This window comes from Corvus cornix, chromosome 3 (assembly GCF_000738735.6).
Source record: "Corvus cornix cornix isolate S_Up_H32 chromosome 3, ASM73873v5, whole genome shotgun sequence".
Taxonomy (NCBI): domain Eukaryota; kingdom Metazoa; phylum Chordata; class Aves; order Passeriformes; family Corvidae; genus Corvus; species Corvus cornix.
Genome location: NC_047056.1, coordinates 20,755,270 through 20,777,925, shown reverse-complemented (window position 1 = coordinate 20,777,925; position 22,656 = coordinate 20,755,270). Strand labels below are relative to the sequence as shown.

At 36.8% G+C, this 22,656-nt stretch overlaps 1 protein-coding gene across 1 annotated transcript in view; it reads right to left on the bottom strand.

Annotated features, from left to right (window-relative positions):
* USH2A (usherin) overlaps window positions 1-22,656 on the bottom strand; it is a 387,802-nt gene that overhangs the window by 239,360 nt on the left and 125,786 nt on the right. Inside the window, 7 exon segments of the mRNA XM_039569529.1 lie at window positions 1,794-2,067; window positions 9,412-9,542; window positions 10,050-10,238; window positions 11,545-11,646; window positions 12,030-12,156; window positions 17,913-17,998; window positions 18,001-18,042. Coding sequence (XP_039425463.1) covers window positions 1,794-2,067; window positions 9,412-9,542; window positions 10,050-10,238; window positions 11,545-11,646; window positions 12,030-12,156; window positions 17,913-17,998; window positions 18,001-18,042 — 951 coding nt within the window.

The following is a 22,656-nucleotide window of genomic DNA, read 5'->3' as shown; positions in this document are numbered from 1 at the left end:
TTTGCAGTGAGACGCATACTATACAACCTATTTTAATACATTATTTTTAGTTTCTTTTTAGCTACATTTATCACTGTTTGAAGATTTCTCACTGCCATTAGCCAAGCAATCCTGTCTATTCTCAAGTAGCTGCAGAGTAAGTAAAGATAGTACAAATTTTCACAAACATTCCTGCCAGGTAGCTTCCTTTCGAACCTCCCAGGAGGGCACGGGATGGGTCACACAAAGGCCCACAGACTCAAGCTGAAATCTCTTAAATTAATGTTGTAACTCACATGCAGGTGAGGCAGGAGGAAAACAGTATTTATCACTTATTTGCTGTGATCAAAACACCAAGCCTTTATTAAAAAATTAACTATCAAGCAGCCATAGATTGAGAAAACCTTTTCAAAATATTTATTAAATGGGAAGATCTCTATATTCTACTATCTTACCACTACATCATTGTAGTCCCACATAAAAGTATGTTTTAAGCTATAATACCTAATCTTGCTCACCTAAACCTTAGAAGCACACAAGAATGTTTTTATCTTCAGACACTAAATATAAATTCACAGCCGCCATCTTATTTTGTGGCATGCTGAGGAGGTTTGGTGGGAAAGAAATGTTTATTGATGTGCCTTGATATGCACTTCAGACATCCACTTTAGATGCTATTTTGCCCTAGATTCTTTGTTCACAGATCTCTTTGCTGCAGGAGTTGTGAATGCATCCACTCACGAGGCCACACCATCTGCTACGAGGCAACACTGACAGGGTATGACTGGCCAGCTCTTTTGGGCCATAAATATTATGCATGCAGAACCCAAAGCAAGACTATATTATATGTGATACCTAGAGATGGAAGAATGCTTAAAACAATATTCTTGAACTGTTCTATGGCTGTGAAATCACAAGGCTCCAATACACCTCACTTGAACGTGCACATTCAGTGTGAGTTCATGCATTCAAAGCCACTTACTGGATTCCCCACTAATCACTCACTGACTGATATATATTTGTCCATAGTAGCTGAAAAATAGCCCATGACTGATGAACAGTTTCACAAGTAATGAAGAAACACACCCAAACAGAGCCAGTTTAGTAGACACTTTTTGACTATGTTTCCTACAGGAGATCCTTTTGTGGAAGCTGTTAGTATCAGGATGCAATTAATGCTTCTCTCTTCTCCCTACGAATTTGACCTGTTCCGGAACAGAAGGGTCACAGTGATGGCTAAATATATGATCATCTTCCTTCCTTCTGATAAGGAGGAAAACATCATGGCAATTCTAGCCAAAATCCAAATTCAGGGGTTTATACCCACTTAGTTTTTTAGATCAGAATCAGTACTGCCTAAAAAAGACTAATAAACTCTCAGCTGTTCTTCCATGTGGCAGCATCGAGATTCATTACAGTGATTTAAGCTATGTTTATTGTCTCCCACTGGTTTTGTATTCCAGATCTGCATGTGACACAAGTTGATCAAGTAAAACAGGTTTCTGTGAACTGGCATTCTCTGATGAAGATCTGAGATCATCTGGTTGGGCATCTCACTTCTTCATTTCCTACACTCCAGGTCCTCTCTTTATCAGTCAGATTGCCTCAGGTATCACTGGAAGAATTTTTATAGCATTACAAAAGGGTCAGGTCTAAGTAAAGCCAGATGGGTAGGGGTAACTGGTAGCATCACAATGGGCAGGAGGAAAAATTTATGTTACACATTCATGAATTTAGACAATCAGCAGCAGAATGTCCACCTGGTGCATGACATCAGTTTTTGAAAATGTATGCTCTTCTTGGTGTCATCTTACCTTGTTCTAACCCCAGTTCTCTATAGAAACTCTGAATCTCAGGTGGGATTCCTCCTACGTAGACAGGTGAGTTCACTTTCAGCTGCTGAACACGGGGTTCGAGCGCCTGCTCTCTCAGTTCATTCATAGTTGCTGAAATCACAGAGCCCTCCTTGTTCACAGTGACTTCATTCCACTTTCCATCACAGTAAGACAGTCCCAACCAGAGGTCCACTTGTGTAAAGACAATGCCCGTTCTTAAAAATACATTTAATATTCCACTTTTCAGCTCAATCTATACATTTTAAAACAGAAAAAAAATATTTTGAAAGAGACATCAAATACACAATAATGACTGAAAGTTATTTTTAAAAACATAATCAAGGGAGTTATAAATACGATCAATGAAAAAGGAATTTTTTTATCTTCAGTTTAATACTGTTTACACAAAACATGCTAAATAGAGTGTATCGGTTAATTCAGACTGTTGGAAAATGTATTTTGATTTTTTGACAACAGACTTTGGCACTACTGTAGCTAAAAGGAAAAGACAAAGAACAGGACTGTTTTGCTTTTTTTGAGAATGAGAAAACAGTATTTTATGTATCGATTCATTTTTTAGAGGAATGTAACAAGATAATAAGGAAATGAAATGTCAGACCTGATTAAGGTCTTTTTAATTGGCTGGTGAACTCAATTTCAAATTTTTCCAGCATACATTGATTCTTACATTCATACATTTCATCCTTATTCTTCTAAATCTTGTAAGAAAATAATTGGTTTTGTATGTGCTTTTTGAGATTAATGTGCCAATTCTCTAATAGAAATACATTTTACTCAAATTTTTCACTGCAGAAGTTTCCAAACGCTTTACTGCAAGACTCTTTATCCTAACTGACTCAAACACAAGTGGGCTGAGACTGTAAATTGGCACGTATAAAACACTAAACGCTTAGGGGATGAACTGGTGTTTGAAAAATATGAATATATTCACAAAAAGACATTACTCCTTCTATGCCAAAACCTTATTAAGTGAAATAAAAACTGCAGATTTAATCTAAATTCTTATCACCATTATTGACAAACTGACATATTTAGTTTACTGATAATATTTATATTACAGTGTTTGTAATTGGATTGTATTTCCTTAACAGGAATGATGACAACTGATGAAAGAACTCTGTGCTTGATGTGTCACAGACGATGCAGGTCCTATTCCCCAGCACACTGACTCCTTGCTCATGAGACAGAGGGATTTTCTTTATTTGTTTCTTTGGGAGCACAAATTTTCCTATTTCCATGAGTTCAGACCCATTTATAGCTAAGGACTCTACAATACAGGTAAAGGACTGATCAAGGCATCAATGCTGGTGAGAATAGCTTGAGAAAGCAGCCCATTGGACAAGTCACTGCTTTTCTTCACTGGTGAGAATTAATATGGAGCACACTGTGCTGGTGTGAAGAAGGCATTCCAGAGGCATTAGTACAGTAGCACGCCAGCCAACCTGCCAGACCTGGAAGCCAGAGAGAGGGCAACGTGGTTGACCCAGGGTCACTACTCAGCACAACCCTCCTCCAATTTACTCATCTTGGCACAGTTTTAAAGCAGGCAGGGAATGATGCTTGTGCTTTTTGTGTTGACCTGGACTGACATTTAGAATGCCTGAGTGCAGCTAAAGACAGGGGACCACCACTCAGTTTCAACTGATCTGTGTGGTGAAAATAAATAAAAAAAAATGCTAAGTCCTGCATGGATCTGAGTATAGGTACTGAGCACAGGTTTAGAAAAACAGCAGATAAATTGTTTGCTTTACACAGAATTCTGGGACAACATTAAAAAAAATATTTTTTATCATTATGATTTTTAATCTGTCCTTGGAAAATATATTATTACTTGAAACCAAAATGCATGAAGATCATATTATTCTGACAGATGTCTCAGTAGCCACCTCTCAACAGAAACCAGATCTTTATATCACAGCTCTCAATCTAAGCAGGTTTCAGTTTAATTCTTAAAAGCATGCTTGCTTTTCAGAATCTGGGTTACAAAATTTCATTAATGTTTTCTCTGTGCACACAATCTCATTTTGATACACCTGAGCATGTAAGGTTGCAATTAGGAAAGCCAAAGCTTAGCCTGAATCTGGAAGTTTAGAACAGCAAGAAAGATTATTCCACAGTCCCACTAGCAGGTTGTGGTATCTCTCCGAGACTGATACAGGGACCAAGTCTGATTAAAAATGTTATTAATGACCTGAGCAATAGGATGGGGTATACTCCCAGTGAGTTTGCAGTTGATAGCAAAAGGGGCTGCCATTGGTATCCCAGACATATAAATCAGCTTTGAAGAACAGTAGTGAGTAGAGATGGATTACACACTGAACACTGGCCACTAGTGTACCCTTAAAATGATGAGGATGAACTAGCACCAAGCTAGGTTAGAACAAAGGGGGGCAGGAGTTCCAAGGAGATAATTCTTCCCTCTATTCATCACGTGTAAGACCACATCTGGACTACTGTATCATGTTGTGGACACTCTGGTAAATGAAAGACATTGTGGCACACCAGAGTGAATCCAGTGGAGGAGCACCAAACTGGTCAGTGGCTGGAGTACCTTGTGTGCAAGTTGAAGCTGAAAGAACAGGGTTTGTCCAGAGCAAGTGGGAAGGGAAAACTGTTCCACTGCCTTATGAGAGGAAATAGAGAAGTGTCATAGGTTAGCAAGCATAGTCCCGGAAGGGACATCCTTGCTAAGGGGTGCTTACAGTTTCCTCTGGGAACTGATAGAACCTATCAGCTGGCCAGTTTGAATATGGACAATTCTCTAAGCCACTTAAAGTTGTGATCACCTCTGTTATCCACATTTAAGAATAGGCAAACTCCCCCTCCAAGCTCTCTCTCGTTTCTGGCGCTGGCACAGGTGGCTGCAGGGCCCGAGCGGGGGCCAGCGGGCCCGGCCAGGCCCTGCTTGGGCCAGGCCGGGCCGGGCCACGGCCATCCTGGAGCCAATGGACCTGTTCCAGCCGTGGAACCCGCCCCTACTGCCTTGCCGTGGGCAGCCGGAGCGGCTTGGCTCTCCCCCCTCTCCACTGCGATAAGAAAAATTCAACATTCCAGCTGCAAAGCTGCAAGGCCAAGGTGAGATTAACACTTTTATTGCTGTGAAGAGCTGAAAACCTGAGGGAAGAGAGAGAGGAGATGCTTAAAGCTGAAATTCTGTTGTGAAGCTATGATATATCAGAGTATCCCGTTGTAATTCCATGAAGATATGGGGGGTGGAGTGTTCAGCTCGTAAGCAAAAGCACCTGCGCTGAGATAGGCAGATGCTGACGCAGCTGTCATTTCATGAGAAGTTTGGACAGGGAGAGATGGACCAGATGAGGACTTTTGCTCCAAATGGGAAAGGAGAAAACCTCAGTCCCTAGAAATGAACCAGATGAGGACTTTTGCTCCAAATGGGAAAAGAGAAAACCTTAGTTCCTAGAGATGCTCCCAGAGATAGTCCTAACGATGAAGATGATGAAGACCCTTTGCTCCCAGGGAAGGAGAAGGGCCTCTGTTTTTTGTTCCTGAACGGCTCAACCTTAAAATTGTACCCCAAAAACTTCAAGAGTGGACCCTCGAAAGCAGTTGTGGGAAAAGCTGCAAGTCGGGGGAAAGGACTCACACGCAGGCAGAGAGACTCCTCTTCCTAAATGGACTGAACAATATTTGGAAGTGGGCGGCTGTCTCGTTGTGATAATGTTTTCATAGCATGAGCAAGAAGAGACTTCTCTTCCTAAATGGACTGAACAAGGTTATTATGGAAGTGGTAAACAGACTGAACATCTTAAGGGTTGTCTTTTCACATTGTCAGTGGGAGAAGGGAGGAAGGTGGGGGGAGGAGGAGAGCTCTGAAGGTGGTATAATTTTTTTTTCTTCTTTTAGGTCTGTTAATAAACTTCTTTATATTCTTTCAAGTTTGGTGCCTGTTTTGCATTTCTCCTAATTCTTATCTCACAGCAGATAAACAGCAATGAGTATTTTGGACCAAACCACTACACTAAATTGATGTTTCCGCCCGGTTACAAACCGAACCCGTGACAAGAAGACAGGCCCAGACTTTCCTCAGAGGCTCATTGTGAAAGGATTAGCGTAAGAAGACAAGTTGTAACAAGAAACAGTAAGAGATAGGGACGGTTTCTTTGGGTTTTTTTGCTTTTTTTCCTATAATGCGGATGGTCAAAGATTGGAACAGGCTGTAGAATTTTGAAAGCTGTGGACTGTCCATCTGCAGAGAGATGCAAAACACTCAAACAGAAAATGCCTGGAGCAACCATATCAAACATAAGTTGGTCCTGCTTTTAGTAGAGATTTGGAATTAATTACTCCAAAAGGTCCCTTCCACTTAGATGATTCTGTGATTCTGTATTGCACTTCTCTGCAGGAGCCAGTCCCTGCATCACTCAATCCACTTATAAACATATGATTTTGAAGATGAAAGGAATATCCAGACAGCTCGGAGAAACAAAACAGATAGGATAGGGGCTGCATTAGAGGTTGAATGACACTTTGCTAAACCTGCCATACAAAACAGCCTCAGCCAATGTAGAACTAGAAGAGCGATTATGGCTTTAGCTCCTTTGAATTGCAAAGTCTTCCTGAGACACAGAAATATCAGCAGAGACAAGCAATGGACTTCAAAATACTTGTCAAGGACAGGCAGTCTTTGAGCCCCTTGAAAGAAAAAGTACACGGTACTTCTGTTGATGTGCAGTCATCCCAGTTCAAAACCCAGCCCAGTTCGGACCTGCCAGCCAGAGAGCAGAGGCCTAAACACAGACCCCTCAACAGTCTCCTCCCGGTCAGTCACTCTAATGGAAAGGAAATAAGAAACTCTTCCTGACACCTAACAAGTGAAATCACCGGTAACAAACAGGAGTATCACCCTCACAAGTCTTATGTGAGTACCAGTCACTTCTTTGCTAGATTTTCCAGTTTGAGTTCTCAAAATGTTAATTTCACATCCCTTCTTAGCTCCATCACAGGTAACACTTTCATCTTGCACACTTGTTATCTCACTACATGCAGCTATTGAAACGTGCAACACTTTGGAAACAGTTCTTGCAGGACTTTTTTCTTACTTGCAGCTTTGCAGAACCAAATCATCAGCTACAATTTCTCAGGAGCCAATTACCAGTATTGCCCAAAAAGCCTGACAGTGCTTAGGCTTTCGCTGCTGTTGAAGTGGTCAGCATCAAAATCAGAAATGCAAACTTTATCAGCAGTCACAAACTCTTTTCATCACATAAACTCATCAGGAAACACGTGCCAGAGTAAGAGCTAGAGATTCATACTAGTAGAGCTGGTCACAGTTTGCTTGTAATTATTATGCCTGGATCCAAAGATAATCAGATTGACCTCACTGGCTTGAGTTAATTCTCAGGGCATGGAAGTCATGGAAGAAGTGACCTTTATGCACAGCACCTTTCTAGGACATCATTTTGTTCTTGGGTAGAAGACGAGAAAGAGTCTTTGGCTGTTTGGTAGCAGTCCAGCCATGTGTGTAGCTATAGTCATTCCCAAACTAAAAAGCTAATAAAGAGAGCTGTGACCTATGCAAAGGGAAGGGTCAGGGAATACCTGGCACTCAGGATAAGTGGTATAGCTCATAATCTGTTTTGCTGTGCAAGTGTCTCCTGACCAAAGCTCCTAACAAAGACATCGTAGCTCATGCGCAACAAGCTACACCCCTTGTTTTCACTTTCTATTAACCTCTTCTTGTGAGCTCAAGTGCACAGAAAAGCCTTCTGTCATCATTATGTATGGGCAAAACACAAAGCTGCAAGCCTTGGAAAAGCATGCACATGCTCATCCCCTCGACAATTCCTCGTCTTAAGGCTATGGAGATGTTAATTCGGTCACGATTAAAGTGAGATAAAAGAAATTTACCTGACTTAGGACAAATGGAAAGAAAATTCCAATTTTCAGAGCTAAAAATACTATAAATATAAAACCGCCAAAAATCTGGAAGTTAGAGAAGAAAAGGAAATTATTTTGTCTAATTACTTTGTGCTTTTGACTCCACTTCCAATTTACTAAGTTCACTTTCTTCCTTTATGGTCAGAATCTATTTTCTTGTGTTTCTGGTAGTCTTACACAGAGCAAGAGAGAGGGAACAAGGCTCACCTACTACCAGAACCTCTAGAAGAACCCTGTGAATATTCTTCACGTAAATAGTGCCCCTGTACTGCAAATTACACACATACAAGTCTTTTTTAGAGTGGGACAGTAACATACATATAACATCTTATGCTATTAGCTCATGATCTTGGTCATTACTTGAGGGCAAAATTAAAGTAATAACTGTAATTAGCAAGACTTGCTACTGGAAGTCATGATAATTTTTTAACTAAGGCTGCTTTAAAAAGAAGAAGCAATCAGGTCTAGCAGAATTCAAAACCCAGGAAAAAAATTATCTGCTGGAAAAGCCAGGAGTATAAAAAGTAAGTATGGAGTAAGTTATAATTGACCTGAAAAGGAGAAAAATATATTTATATGGTTTAGGTCAGAAGTTTAAAAGAGAATGCCCATTAGACATAATGCCACACAATAAAACAGGTTGTGACATGACAGCCATTAGCAAAACAGCTGCATAATAATAAATAAATAAATAAATTAAATTCAATAAAAGTGCAGAAAGAGCAGATTTGGTCATAAAGAATAACAATGCTCTCAAAAATCTCTAAAAATAAATTATTGCTTCCTGGACCAACTGAAAAAATCTATTTTTTTTCCATGTAATCCTCTGTAACACCTACTAGTTGGTGCAAGTACTAACTATATTCGACCCACTAAGCAGTGGTGACCACAGTCTAATTAAACTCAAAATCTTTGGGAAAGAAAAGTATGAAAATCCAGAGTCACATAGCTAATAAAAGAATTTGAAAAACTAAACCAAACACATTAAAACTCAAACAAAATATTGGAAACTATAGAAGCACAAATAATTCTGAGCATAAACCGTCTTATTTAACAGACACCAGAAAGAAAGTTCATAGGCACTACCTCACAAATTTGCCTAATACAGGATTTGTGAAATTTCCTCTACATTATTGGGAAAATGGTGACAGAGATGAGATGGAACTAAGCTGGAACTAACTAATTTCTGTCTATCTGTTTCAAATCAAAAACCAAAAAAATTATGGATTATAAAAATAAACATATACCTTAAAGAGAAAGCTTTATTAGGAGACTGGACAATTTCCATTACGACCTTTTTGATTTACAGTTTAATGGATTTTGTTCTAGTATGAGAACTGGGAAAATGGGAAAACTCTATGCTTTCTAGAAATGAAGTGAAAGCTTTTAATACATGTCTTTTATTCTCTTTTCTGATCTCTTCTCATCCAGTTAAGACAATAATTCTGCTTTTCATATATTGATATCTTATTTATGACATAAATAACACTAGTAACTTAACATTTAGCATCTGTTCGCGTATTTTTGCTTCATTATAATGTGCTGTGCAAAGCATTTCAAAACTAGGAAAACATGAAAATAACTTATGGTTTGAAATTTCTTTCAGTGCCAGTTTGGCTTTTGTGGAAAAAACTTACAGGTCATCTCTGAATAAAGTTAATTGGATTTTCAAACTTACTGCAAGATAATCTGGGCCATCTTTATTGTAAACAAACAAAAGCAATCCATTTAGTTGATCTGTTCTGAATTTGAATGAGATCTCAAATTCCAGTCCACCACTGAAAACACCTGAATGCAGTTCCAGGAACCCTTGAAAGAAGGTAAACACATATATAAGTTAATCAAATAAATAAATAGCTTCAAGAAGTCAAAAGTAAAAATCTAAGTGCCACTTTCTACTCTGACATAAAGAACTCAAGTTTCAAGATTATAGTTTACATCTTTATCACTCAGCTTTGAGGATAGTTATCAATAATGTACTGCAAGAAACCAAACCAGTACAATATCCTAAATTTTTTACCCGGCTTTTTTTTTTTTTTTTGCTGATACCTTATAGGCATCTTTTATGTCCCTTCAGAAATGAATACTCACCTTTCACAAACACATTGAATCTGCATATAGTTACAGCAGCACTACCTTCAACTCCTCTTCCATGCAGCAACCTTCTGTCAACCAAGCGACCCAACTTTAAACCATCAAAAATAACCCCATACAACTAAAGTTGCCTTGAAAAGCAGATAACTGCAATACTTCTGATACAATCACCTTCTCTATCTCAAGAACATATTTGGATAGAGCACTAGTACAGCAAACTACCTCTGCCAAGAAAATGTGCTCCTTTTGAGAGTCCAGTGGGACATCCTTCCCAAACATGATAGACGTTGTTTTGTTCTTCGGCACTCTGCCAGTTCAAAGATTCCCAGTTTTCATAGGGAGTATGCATTTTTTTCAAAAATATGTCACTGAGACACCCCACAAATCCTTTCTGGACTATCATCTTCACCCCTGCATAAAAAGAAAGCATTTTTTTTTAAGTCAATCATCTGCAACTAAATGTAGGAATTAATTTATGTTTTATATATGCTGTCCCTATCATGTGTCCATGTGTACATAGAAAACTAGCCACCAATCACTTCATAAAGCTGGTCTCCAAGCTAAATCCAGATTTCTGAATGAGTCTAATCACTGAAGAAAGCATCTACTGATATATAGCTGGAAAATGTTAAAATTTTTGAGATTTTGCATACAGGTACTTTCAAATCAACAGCATAAATCTACTCTATGAAGATCCAAGAAACGTTTTCTTCAAACAAAACATTAATACTGAAGAAAGACATGCATGGGCTGAGTAGGAAGAAACAGTGTTGCAAAAGCTGATGCAGAGAAACACCTGTTTAAAATCTTCATCAGGAAGGTTTTCTTTCCTTGTTTGTATAAAACAAAAAGCCAAAAACAATGACATGGTTGCTATCCCTTTTTTACTGGGGGCAAAAATTTAGAGAAGTTTTTATAGGTGCCCTTCTCTTAAATGGTATTTATAGCCAGCCTCATTTTGAATATATAGCTGGGATTTTTGAGAGAGGCATCCTGGATTACTTTGTTAACCAAAGTTTTAGAAGAACACAGGCATGTATTCCTTTTTTTAGTGCACTGAAATAAAGAAGAAAATAGGGAGTTGAACTCTAGTGAACCCCGCACCAAATTATCAACTAGATTTCCTGCCAGAGGTGGAAACACAAACTCAATAAACAATTTGGCTTTCAGTTTAATATGAAAAAGCCAAAATTCTGCATATGAATTCACTGAGAACAGATGACTGTATACTTGTGTAGTCACCTCTGTTATCTGATACAGTTTACACACTTGGCATATCTCCTAAGATTATATATGAAAACTTGTATCTGTTGATTCTTCAAGAAGCTAGATGTGATCCAGCTCCACATAAATTCTATATTTGTAAAATACAGGTATATTCATACACCTCTGAGCTCAATGCAACAACCTCTGAAGGATACAAATTCACACCAAAACAGGCCAGCATGCTGTATCCCTGCATCAAATTGGAATGCATAACCATGTGCTTAAGCTAATAAAAACAATTTACATGGGTATTTTGGAATGAATTTGGGAATCTGTATGTAAAACATGCTCATAAGTTTCACATTCATACCAGTTCTGTGTACAAATTCATTAAAATGTACACAGACCTCATAAGCTGCTTTAATGCTGATGAAATCAGCTATACAGGCATTTCAGTGTATCCCAAAAGATAAAATTTGACAAACTGTACAGACTTATTTATCCTACTTACCTTCATCCTTTCTTACAACAGCATAACCCTGCGGAAGTCCTCCAACAAAAACTCCTGTGTTCTCTCCAATAATGGTACTGCCACTAGTTGCTACGGAAGAACCTGAGCAAAATAGGTAATTATTCACATATTCAATGCTTTGAACAGATTTTCAACTCACTAATGAAGTATTGATACTTCATAAAAGAGGCTAATGTGACACAATATCCTAAGACTTTCCTAATACATACCCAGGAAATATTTACAGGTCTATTTTACAACAGGAGATTAACACAATTATAGATTCACAAGCACAAAAAGACATTTAGTATTAAATTGTCAAAGATTCACAGTGGACAGATCCCTCAGATGAACAGACAAAATAGTAGTGACAAAATAGTCAGAAAATTGAGTGATTTTTTTTCTGTGTGGGTGAATACAGGCAGTGAAAAACCAAGTGAGCAATACCCTTACCAATACCAAAGTTATTTAAATGAATTGATTACCTGTGTACTGCCCATCCACTGTGATGTTTCCCAGTGCTTGAAATCTTGTAGCAATTATTTGGTGCCAACTGTTATCATTATACACTTTTCCACCATCATTAGTTGGAGTGACTGCTACTGCAGATCCCTTTTTATTAACAGAAAAATCTGATTTAAAATATTTTGAAGGTAACATTTAGAATTACACCTTATTCTTTTATGAAAACTTATAGCATATAACATCTAAAAATAAAGACAGAAGTCATATGTTTAACTTCTTTTGGACTGCTGAATGATGTTCAGGACTTATGTAACCTTCTAAATTTAACCACTAAGTAATTTAACCTTCTGAAATAATAAATGAAGGATCAAGGATCCAGTTCAGTGTCTATTAAAAATAGAAAACCCTGTGTAGTTCCCCTGATAAAGACAAGGATGAGGCACAAATTATTGAGGGTCATGTCACTCAGATTTTTTAATTTTTATTCTTTTTTTTTTATTATGTCTCTATTTAACCACTTCATGGATTGTTGTGTCTGTGAAGTTTTATGGCCATGGTTCAATGTTCCATCATGGACAGCAGCTGTGTATCAGGATTGTTAATTGCAGCACCTGTCCACATGAAGGGACCAAAAAAGAGGTGCATGTGTATCACAGTAGGTGAATGTTCTGTCCATGTTAACCTGGCATCAAAAAGACTTAAATTTCTAGATGAGAGAGCACCATACATTTATGGGGGGAAAATGGTCATACCAAGAGATTCAGAAAAACTAAATACAGCAAAAAACCCCCCAAAACAAAACCAAACCCCAAGCAAAACCCCCAACCAACCAAATAAACAAACCAAACCAAAAAAAAATCCCAAAAGGTAGTTATTGAGGTTGCTTTTATGGTACAAGGGATGCTTGTAAAAATGTATTTAAATTTAACTAGAATTTTTACTTAGTTCTATTAAAACAAAAGAAATACAGCATGAGGGGGTGAATTTAAGGACACCTATTACAAATACAGAGAAATCTTTTCTAAATTGCTGAGTAAAAGGAGTATAATACATGCAGTTGCCAAACTAAATCTCAAGACTGTAAAGAACCAAACAAAACATCATATAAATTAATATAATGATCTAATAAAAATGAAATTAATATATTTCAAGAATTTTCTTCAGATTTATATCCAAATAATCATCTAACTTCCGAATAATTCCCATAATATTGCGTCACGACTTTATATCATTCTTGAACTATCTGGGAACTCAAAGTTATTCTGCTGAATTCACAAAGCAGAATTGTCCTGTACAGCAGGCAACCAGCAACAGAAAAACATTTCTTTGTATAGGCACTGTGCTATATTTAAGAATCTCAGCTACTGGAGCTGGGCCACTTAATAGCGTCAAAAAACTATTTCCAACAAATGAAAAATTTGGTTCCTTTTAATTTGGGGATAGCTTGTAACTTTGTAGTAGCAATCCAGACAATTCAGCAATTTTTCTTTTCCAGATCTCTTTCTTTCTGGCCAAAGGATCTTAAAATTATGCACACAGAGAAAACCTGTTGATAGAAATAACCACCTATTTTGATTAACACTAAAACCCTCATTAAAATTTAGTATTCTACCTTTAGGGATGTTCATCCATCAGAAACTGCATTTTGGCACATAGATTTATGAACCCTGATTAGATTTTACAGTTTCATTTGGAATTGGGGACTGTCACTGCGGATACTATGTATCAAAATACACCTGTGATGCGTACCTATGTACACAATTAAAGAAAAAATTATTTCCTGTGAATATTTACAGCATGTTTCCTACTCCATTCAGCCAGCATCCTGGTACTGAGGAGGTCTGGAGAGCAGTCCTCTGCCCCATAATGAGAATACAAAGCTATATATCCTTACATACTAATGGCACTTTTTCATATACTATTTTTTATTGTCTTCTCTCCTATTTCAACATTTTAATATTTTACAAACATACACATTTCATTATCGTAGTTTAATAATTAAAACCAGAACCGGTGTCATGCCCAATTAATGTGCCCTGGTAGCATGCCCATTAGTTTTTCCATTAGTGAATTCAACAATACTAATGGGATTACTAGCATGGGATGCTAATTGGGCGTGACATAAGAAACTGGCTTACTTCTTAGCATACCCTTGCTAATGATGAAATTAATGAGCATTTTATTAAATGCTGTCTCATCAAAGTGTACTTAGTTAGCGTTAAAATTGTTACAAACGATGCTGCATTCTAAAGATCAGGTGCCTGAATAAGTGGTTCTTCATATTATGTTTGGCTACAGTCTAGAGCATTAACAGTTTTATACATCAGAAACCACATTTATTTGTGACCAATTCAATCTGGGACCACACAAGCATATATGCTAACCTGTGCTTAATTTTGGGGAGGAGGGAAGGGAGAAGACAAAACACGACAATGTTCAGGGTTCAGCACGTGCTGCACTGAAGAGGCCTCTTTACACTTCTTCCAGAACTACCAGAGTCACTCTGGGAGCACATTGAAACAGCCTGCTGTGAGATGGCTTGTCATGCATTTTGGAAATCACGTATTTTGAAACCTGGAATTTTTTGCTATGCCATACAATAAGTCTTAATATTTAGTTGCTTTAAGTAACAAGTAAATATAAATGGCTCTGTCATACTGATGTTTACATTGAAAATACAGAGAAACATCACAAATACGAATCTTCAAAGATACTGTCTCAGGTGCCAAAGTTTGAATGTAACAGCAATTTTCCCAGTCAAGCTCTCTCAATGCCCAGACTCCTACAACTAAGAAGGTGAACAAGTAATGAAGTTTTGCCAGTGCCAAGGAGGAAGCTCTAATTGGGACGCATAGCCAGGTATCCTCCATCTTCCCTTTTTTGTGGAATAACACCTCACTCTCAGACTGTGCCTAATACTTTGGCCTCTCCATGACAAGAACAACCTAGAAGGCAACACACACAACAAGGAAAGTATCTGGTGTTCCTCCTTTTTGTTGTAAAATTTAGTAAATGGATCATCTTCTAAAATGGAAGAGCTGGATACAATTCCCTCCATCCTGTGAGAAGAATCTCAATACTCTCTCCTCAGACTGTCCTAATCACTTAGGAAAAAAGGTGCTACATGTTGGGACTTACATTTCCACTGTAACTGATTTCATTTGGTATAAAATATTCAGTGCTTCCCTGGGAAATAAAGAAATCACCTGTAGCCACTGAAAGATAACCGTAAATTTAGCTGCAGTTAATTGTATAATTCAGGTGTAGATATAAAGACATTATGATAAGGAAAAAATCCACAGAGAGCTGAAGGTTTACAGACACTCTGAGTTTGGAGGAAGATCTATGGAAAATTTTGATTGTTCCAAAAAGACTAAGGAAGACATCTGTTTGCAAAAAAACCTCATGTTTCCTGGACCATGAGTAGAAACCTGCAAAGAATGGCAGTAAAACAATTAGGAAGGAAAAAAGAGCAGTTACACAGCACAAAAGGGAGACAAAAGGCATGGTCAGACAACAGCCAGATGAATGGTGGTGTACATGGAGCTCAGAGAAGTATGAATGGACACAAAGAAAAGGATTTGAAATTAACACTTAGCGAAGGAAGAAGCGAGGCTGCTGAAGGCTCCCCACTAGGAAGACTTGGCAGGACTATCCCCAGAGCAGACACAACAAAGAGAAAACGCGCTGCTGATCATGAGCAAAGATACAGACCAGCATCCTGAAAGGGACTAAAGGTACAAATAATTAACCTGCAACAGGACACAGCTGGAAGGGAGCACAGAATATTACACCACACCGCTACAGATAAAAAGCAGCAGAGACACAATTGTCATCAAAAAGAATGTTTGCAATTTCTCAGAGAAGAGCACAAAGGAAGGGCCATAAATGCTTCCTGTATATGCCATGACTATAATTAGAGACAACAATGCCAATAACCTGGCTAAGACACCACATGATGTCAATAAGAAGTAATTAAAGCATTTGCACACTAATGCAGACTGTGATGCACAAATGAAAGATTAAGAAATGCTGCTACAGTATGTGATACCTGACACTGTAAGATAGGAATAGCAAATCATGGCAAAAGGAAAAAAGAAACTATTTATGACAAAAACATAGACACAAAGGTAAAGACAATAAGGTAGCACAGAATATTAGGGATACAGAAGACTGGTAACTGAACTGAATTTTCATAGGTGAAAGACTTTGAAAAGGTTACAACACAAAAGACATTGATGTAGGCCACTGTACCCTACTTCTGCATCTGAGAATGTACCCAAATCTCTTCCACATTATTAATGAGAAATTAGCTTTCAAGATAGTAAATCAACTGTTAAGACCTACACTGTTCCTGGATGCCTTAAATGACAGCTTTTTTTTTTCTCTGAACAGCCACTGAAGCACTGAAGCAGCACCAAAGGCTATTTTATAAGAGGAAACAATATTGAAGTGATGATCCTAAAAATCAGCATGGGACAGAGTTGCCTGATTCAAATGAAACAAAAAGATGAACAAAGATATATTCATAAATAAGTAATCTGTTAAAATTCAAGATAGTAACTGTTGAAAATATTATGTGAACTGAGAAGCTCTGAGGACTGAATATAAGACCTGCTGGGGTTCTTTACAGTTAAAAGACAGATAAAGGGGGGAAAAAATTTAAGCCCCAAAGAAGCCACTCTTCCCTCTCTTCCCCTTCCTGTTCCCCAGATACTGTGGATCCAAACAAATAAAACATCTTCTACGGAATGAGTCCAAACAAGCTGACATAAAGCTACTTTAGAAGAAGCAAGTCTGCAAGAAGGACTAGGAATACTATTTGAAGCATTAAAATGCTAGTTGAAAGACATCCACTCCCATTAACCATCAAACAACAACAAAAAAATCTAACTAGACCTCAGAAGATCTTGCAAAGGAAATAAAACTTTCTTTTCAGTTAAATGAAGGTATAGGTGTAAGAGAGATAAAACAGATTTTGTCCCTATTAAAATGTGGATGAGGACAACATTAACAACATTAAGCGTGGTCCCAAAAACTGAAGTACACAACAAGGTAAGATAAAGCTTGTGTGTAAATGAAGTAGAATTATTAGAAATTTATGTCTTGGAATCAGAGGCAGATTTAATATTTTCTAGCATGGGGATCACATACAAGCCAGCCTCTGTGCAGCACCTAGCTGCTTCTTTAGGTGCTCCAGAGTTTGAGGGGAGTTTTCACTACTGCACAACACCTCCACATGATCACGGAATGCCTATGGCAGAGCTCAGGTGGCAAAGGTTAACAGTGGATTAGAAAATTGATAATTATTTACAGTTTCTTGCATATTTATGAACTATAAATGAGGCCATAATGTTTTTTAATTCCATAAGGAGATCCAGTTTTGGGATGCACAAAATACAAAATACACAAACAGAAATGCAAGGAAGGGTGCCTTATTTTTATTTTGTTGGTATTTCCCTCATTATTTATGTTTTTGCATAATGGTGACATGCTGATCTCTATAGGAAAACAGTCTCAAGATGGGAGGCTTAAAATAATTGACTAACATTATAGAACCTTACTAATTAATTCAAAACTTAATTCTGCACACTTTTGAAATCTTGGTAGTTTAAGCTGCAGTGTGTTTAGTGGCACTGACAAAAATCCCAACCCATAAAAAAGCAAAAAATAAAATCTTATATTGCAGCATACATAACAATAAAAAGAGCAAAGATTTAGTATTTCAGTTTTTCTCTCCTAAAAATGTCTAATTACCTAAGGGTTCTGAGAAGCAAGTTAGCTTGTATCAATTAAATTTAAAAAAACAAACAAACCAACCAACCCAACCAAGGATAAGCATGTAAAAAGTATTAAGGTAAATGATATAAGCTATTTTTATAGGATCCTGTCTTTTGTAGTACCTGTGGATCAAAAAGAAAGTAAGGACGCCCACTCCTCAGCTGCAGTGCAATGTACTCCTCCTGATTGCCAGGTGATGCAGAGAAAAAATCAAACCATCAGGCTCCTGGGTTCTAAATTTCACTTTAATACCTGGTTAGAAAAAAAGCAAGTAGATGGTTAAGGCCAAAAGTGGTTTTGTAGGTTCTAACAAAATTTACAAATGAAATATCCTTTTAAAAACAGCAGCACCATTGCAAAGCAAAATCACGGAAGTTCTGTTCACCTAAAAAAACCCTTGCTAGACATTGCAGGAGAAATTTTACTAATCCAGACTGAGGCAGCCCTTGAGAGAAATTGCTGTGAGCCCTTATTCATTTGTAAAAAAAGACATGCAATTGTGACTTAGGTTGTTCTAGTAACTTCTTTCTTAAAATATAATTCAGATAATAGCATACTATTCCAATAGTTGATGTTTTACTTGTGGATTTTCACTTGTCACTTAACATTTCCATAAGTAAAGTAGAAATGAGGTTTCAGCATGCAAGAATTTCTATGAAAAATAGTAGGGTTTTGGTTCCAAAAGACATATGCATGTGTTCATGTGTGTATCTGTATATATATTCTTTTACAAACATTGTATCTAAGTGCCCAAAGAACACCTGGAAAAGAAGTAGTTTTCCAACAAAAATTGGAAATATCCCAAGGAGTAATGGATGAACTAAGCTTAATTAAGAACTTTCCAAATCATCAATAGACATCCATTTGGTTTCTGATAAGATCCCTGAGTGTGTGGTAGGGCCATGTCCTTCCTGCACCAACTTTTTTTGCAAAAAGAAATGAAAAGGCAGTAATAGCAACATTCACCTATTCTCTACACTTCCATGAAATTTCTGTATAAGGTGCTTTTACAGAACACAGTAAGTTTTGGGTTTTTCCCAACTCTATCAAACTATCCAGTATTTTCACTATTTTATGTCAGGCAGAAAACAATAAATGACTAAAGTTTTTACTTTGAACAGCACCTACATTAAAAAAAAATCATAATTCTGCCACACATTCATATTAGATTATTCTTGTTAATTACCTATACCTGAAAGAAATATTCTTTGGCCTCTCTAACTAATCACATACACGGTTTCATGTAAATCACATGATGCAGTCACAGATACAAAACATTCTTGAGACAATGAAAATCAGTCCTGCTATTAAAACACCTGCAAAAAGCAGTTGCACACAAGTAACCCCCTGCATGTAAAAAAACTCAACCAACAGTGTTCATATTTAAGGAAAAGCATAGCTTTGCCTGGCTCAGAAATAATAAACACTTGCAATACTGTGAGGTTCTAGGTACTTCCAGCTGCAGTATCTGCTGGAGAGGCTGAGACTGATGGCCTCCAATCTCAGCAGTGAGGAGCACAGTTAATTTAACAAGCTGCCAGTATTTTTATGAAGCTGCCAAAAGACATTTCTAAAGACCAGAGGATGCCTCCTCACACCTAATTCAGAAGGACAAACACAAACAAAATAATTGAGTTTCTGCAAAACACCATTCTCATATAATATTGTATTAGAAAATATAAATGAAATGGTTCATAGCAGTAAAATTGCAATAATTATAGAAGTTTTCAATTGTTATGCAGAAGCCTTCTTTTTTGTTTGGATATTGAAGAGCTCTGCTTGTAGAGCAGTTACAGCTGTATAGAAATTATTGATGAGTCAGGAACTGTTATTTTTTTCTAAATCCATTTGTCACCTATTAAAGAACTGAGAAAAGGACTCTGTCCCTTTAAGTTCAAGGATCTTTGGAATTTCTCATGAGATAAGGAAGTTCATATGAGATACCTCTAAATAAATACTTTTATACCTCAATATTAATATTTTCTCGCATTTCTAGACGTAGAGAAAGCAAATATTAAGCAAACTTCTTCTCCATAGACAATATTTTCACTGTGTGACAAAAAACTTGTGAAATTAATATTTTTCACAAGAACATACTAATATTTTTCACAAAACCATAGTAATTAATGTTGGACCTCATGGTCAACACAAAGCATAACCAGAAGCCCATTCAGACTTGTAACTACTACATGCATGCCATTTTTCTGTCTTAGTGGCACTGAACACTGGAAATGGATTTAATTCACTTGGACAGAGAAATCTTTCCTTTGAACATCTGCGAAGTTTCACAGAACTTGAAAACCATATTGTATTACCAAAAAATTTTCCTTGTTTTTCACACCTAGGGGGAGGGTGAGACATTCTGCAAGTTGCTCAAAGACTCGTGTCTATTATTTCAGTATGCATATCTAAAATCTTCATTTCAATGTTAAATATAACATATAAATAGAAGCATAAATAGAAGTGGTGACATTACGATTACTTCTGTAATTTGTCATATACAGAAACTGCATCTCAGCCACACTACTCATGCTACTAAATCTTGGATGGAAACCATGACCATCTGTGGGGCATAGTAGGAAGGTACTTTTAATCAACTGAATCTTGAATTGCAACTCAAGAATTCACCCAACACGCGTGCTTGTGTGACACAAATGATTGTTCCATAAGAACTTGTTATCATTTCTGGGATAAAAACCAACAGGAAATTCTACTACAAATTAAACATTAATGTATGTCATTCCAATAAATTCTTTAATTCCATTTCAAATTATAGTTGCAATTGGAGAAGCTGTCAGAATTACTTTAATTATAAATAAAGAAATTTATTTAATTTCTGTAATTGAATTTCTTTAATTATAATGGCATTGTACAAAAAATAATACAAGCATTGTATATAGGGAACATAAAAGATGACAAGAAGAACACAGAGTAATAAAAAGGACAAGTAAAATAAATTAGTAATTATTAGCATTAGCATTTTCAAGTATCCCAAACTGTATTAGGGCAGACTAACCTTCTGTAAGGATCTACATAGTTTCAATCTATGCAGTAGAGTATTGGGACTGGATTTCTGTCCTAGTTTCAAAGATGGCACACCCAGGTTAGAATGGGAATGAGGCTGTGAAGGGTCACCAATGCAAGCATTTTCAAAGGCATTCAACTGAGATACAATACCAGCATGTTACCCTGCAAGGGAAACAGCTTCAAGAGTCCCTTTTAGGGACAGGCTGTCATTAAAAGCAAAATTATGTACTATTACTCTAATATTCGATGTGCTAGAGCACTGGTTTTTGTCCAATAAAGAAAATGCATATGGTGGGATTTTTCTACCCCCTCTTTGCCTCCCTCATGTAAGTTTAGCAAGGCTCAGAACTTCAGCAGCATTTCAGATTCAGACCGCCTGGATTCAGATTCTTCTAGCACATTTCAGTATGATTTACAAGACCTGCAAAAAAGTATTTAAGAGGCAGGAATGTGCTCTTGAGAGTCTGCATTTCTGGCAAGTTTACAGAGCACATGGGATTATTTTGAGTTTAGAAGAAGCAGTTGGCAGTCAGCAGGAAAATATTAATAAATTAGAACAGCTCCTAGATTAGCATAACATATACTAATAATTTATAACTATTACAGCAATAAAATTCATTCCTGACTAACGCAAAACACTTTTTTTCTTGCAAAATAGAAAGTTTAAAATAGATTTTGTTTGACCAAGAAACCATTCACCCAGAGTATAGACAGTAACAATTTGCTGTAATATATCTTTCCAAATTAACTGAACTGAGTTTAGTTTTTCTATTTAAAAAAAAAAAAAGAAGTTTTAAAAAAGTCAAAAACATTTCAAAATACAGAAACATTTAGAGTACTCAAAATTGTCTTTTGACTTTTTGAAATTTTGGGGAAGAGTAGAGGGGAGAATGTAGGCAGAGAGGCAAGACAATTGAAATCACCTTTTGCAATAACAGCTGAGAGATTTCAGCAAAGTGACCTACTTAAAAATTAAGTAGGTCATTAACCATTAAGTAAAAACACCTGTAAAGCACCTTTCTCTAAAACTAGCTGTTCAGATCCCAGTTGAAAATAGCTAAAAAGTTGAAGTTATTATACTCATTAAATACAATTAAATTATCTACAAGTCTCAAAAGTCCCAAGAACCTTCACCAAAATATGAACAACATGAACAACTCTATCCAAAAGTGCTGAGAACTGTCAAATAAATGTATTTCCAATCTTGTCAGTGACCAGCAAGTCTAGTTTTAGCTTAATTTTCATAAAAACATAAATCCCAACCCGTATTCATAAGATTGATAATAACAATAAAAATACCTTAGCATATTATGGACAATTTCCTTGTAGACTTAAAAAGAAAATAAATTGTAAACAGTGTGCATTACAATTGGAAAAATAAAAAAGAAGAAATCTGCCAAATATCTTAAAAATCACAAAAGATTTTTAGAAATGAATTTTGCATAATCTGTGAAGCACATCCATTTCCAGTGAGTTTTTTCCCAGAATTGCACAATTGTAGAAACATAATTTGCATTTCCATTTTACTTACATTGTTATATGAAGTGGTTTAAATAATTATATAATTGCACATTCCAATGAACAGAAAATTGTTGGCAGAGAAAGACATCACTTTATGCTCGCTGAGAGCCTTATTTGTGCATAATACCAGCTAAAAATGAATAGAAATTGTATATAAAATTTTGACTACAGCATTAGGCTCTCCGCAGTCCCTTCAGGATGACAAACATTAAGTGTTTATTTAACGTTAAGACTGTGTACAAATGCTTTTGCCTAATCAAAATACGTTTTCCCACAGAAATTATAAACCAAAATTTGTTTTTAACTGGGGAGTGGATA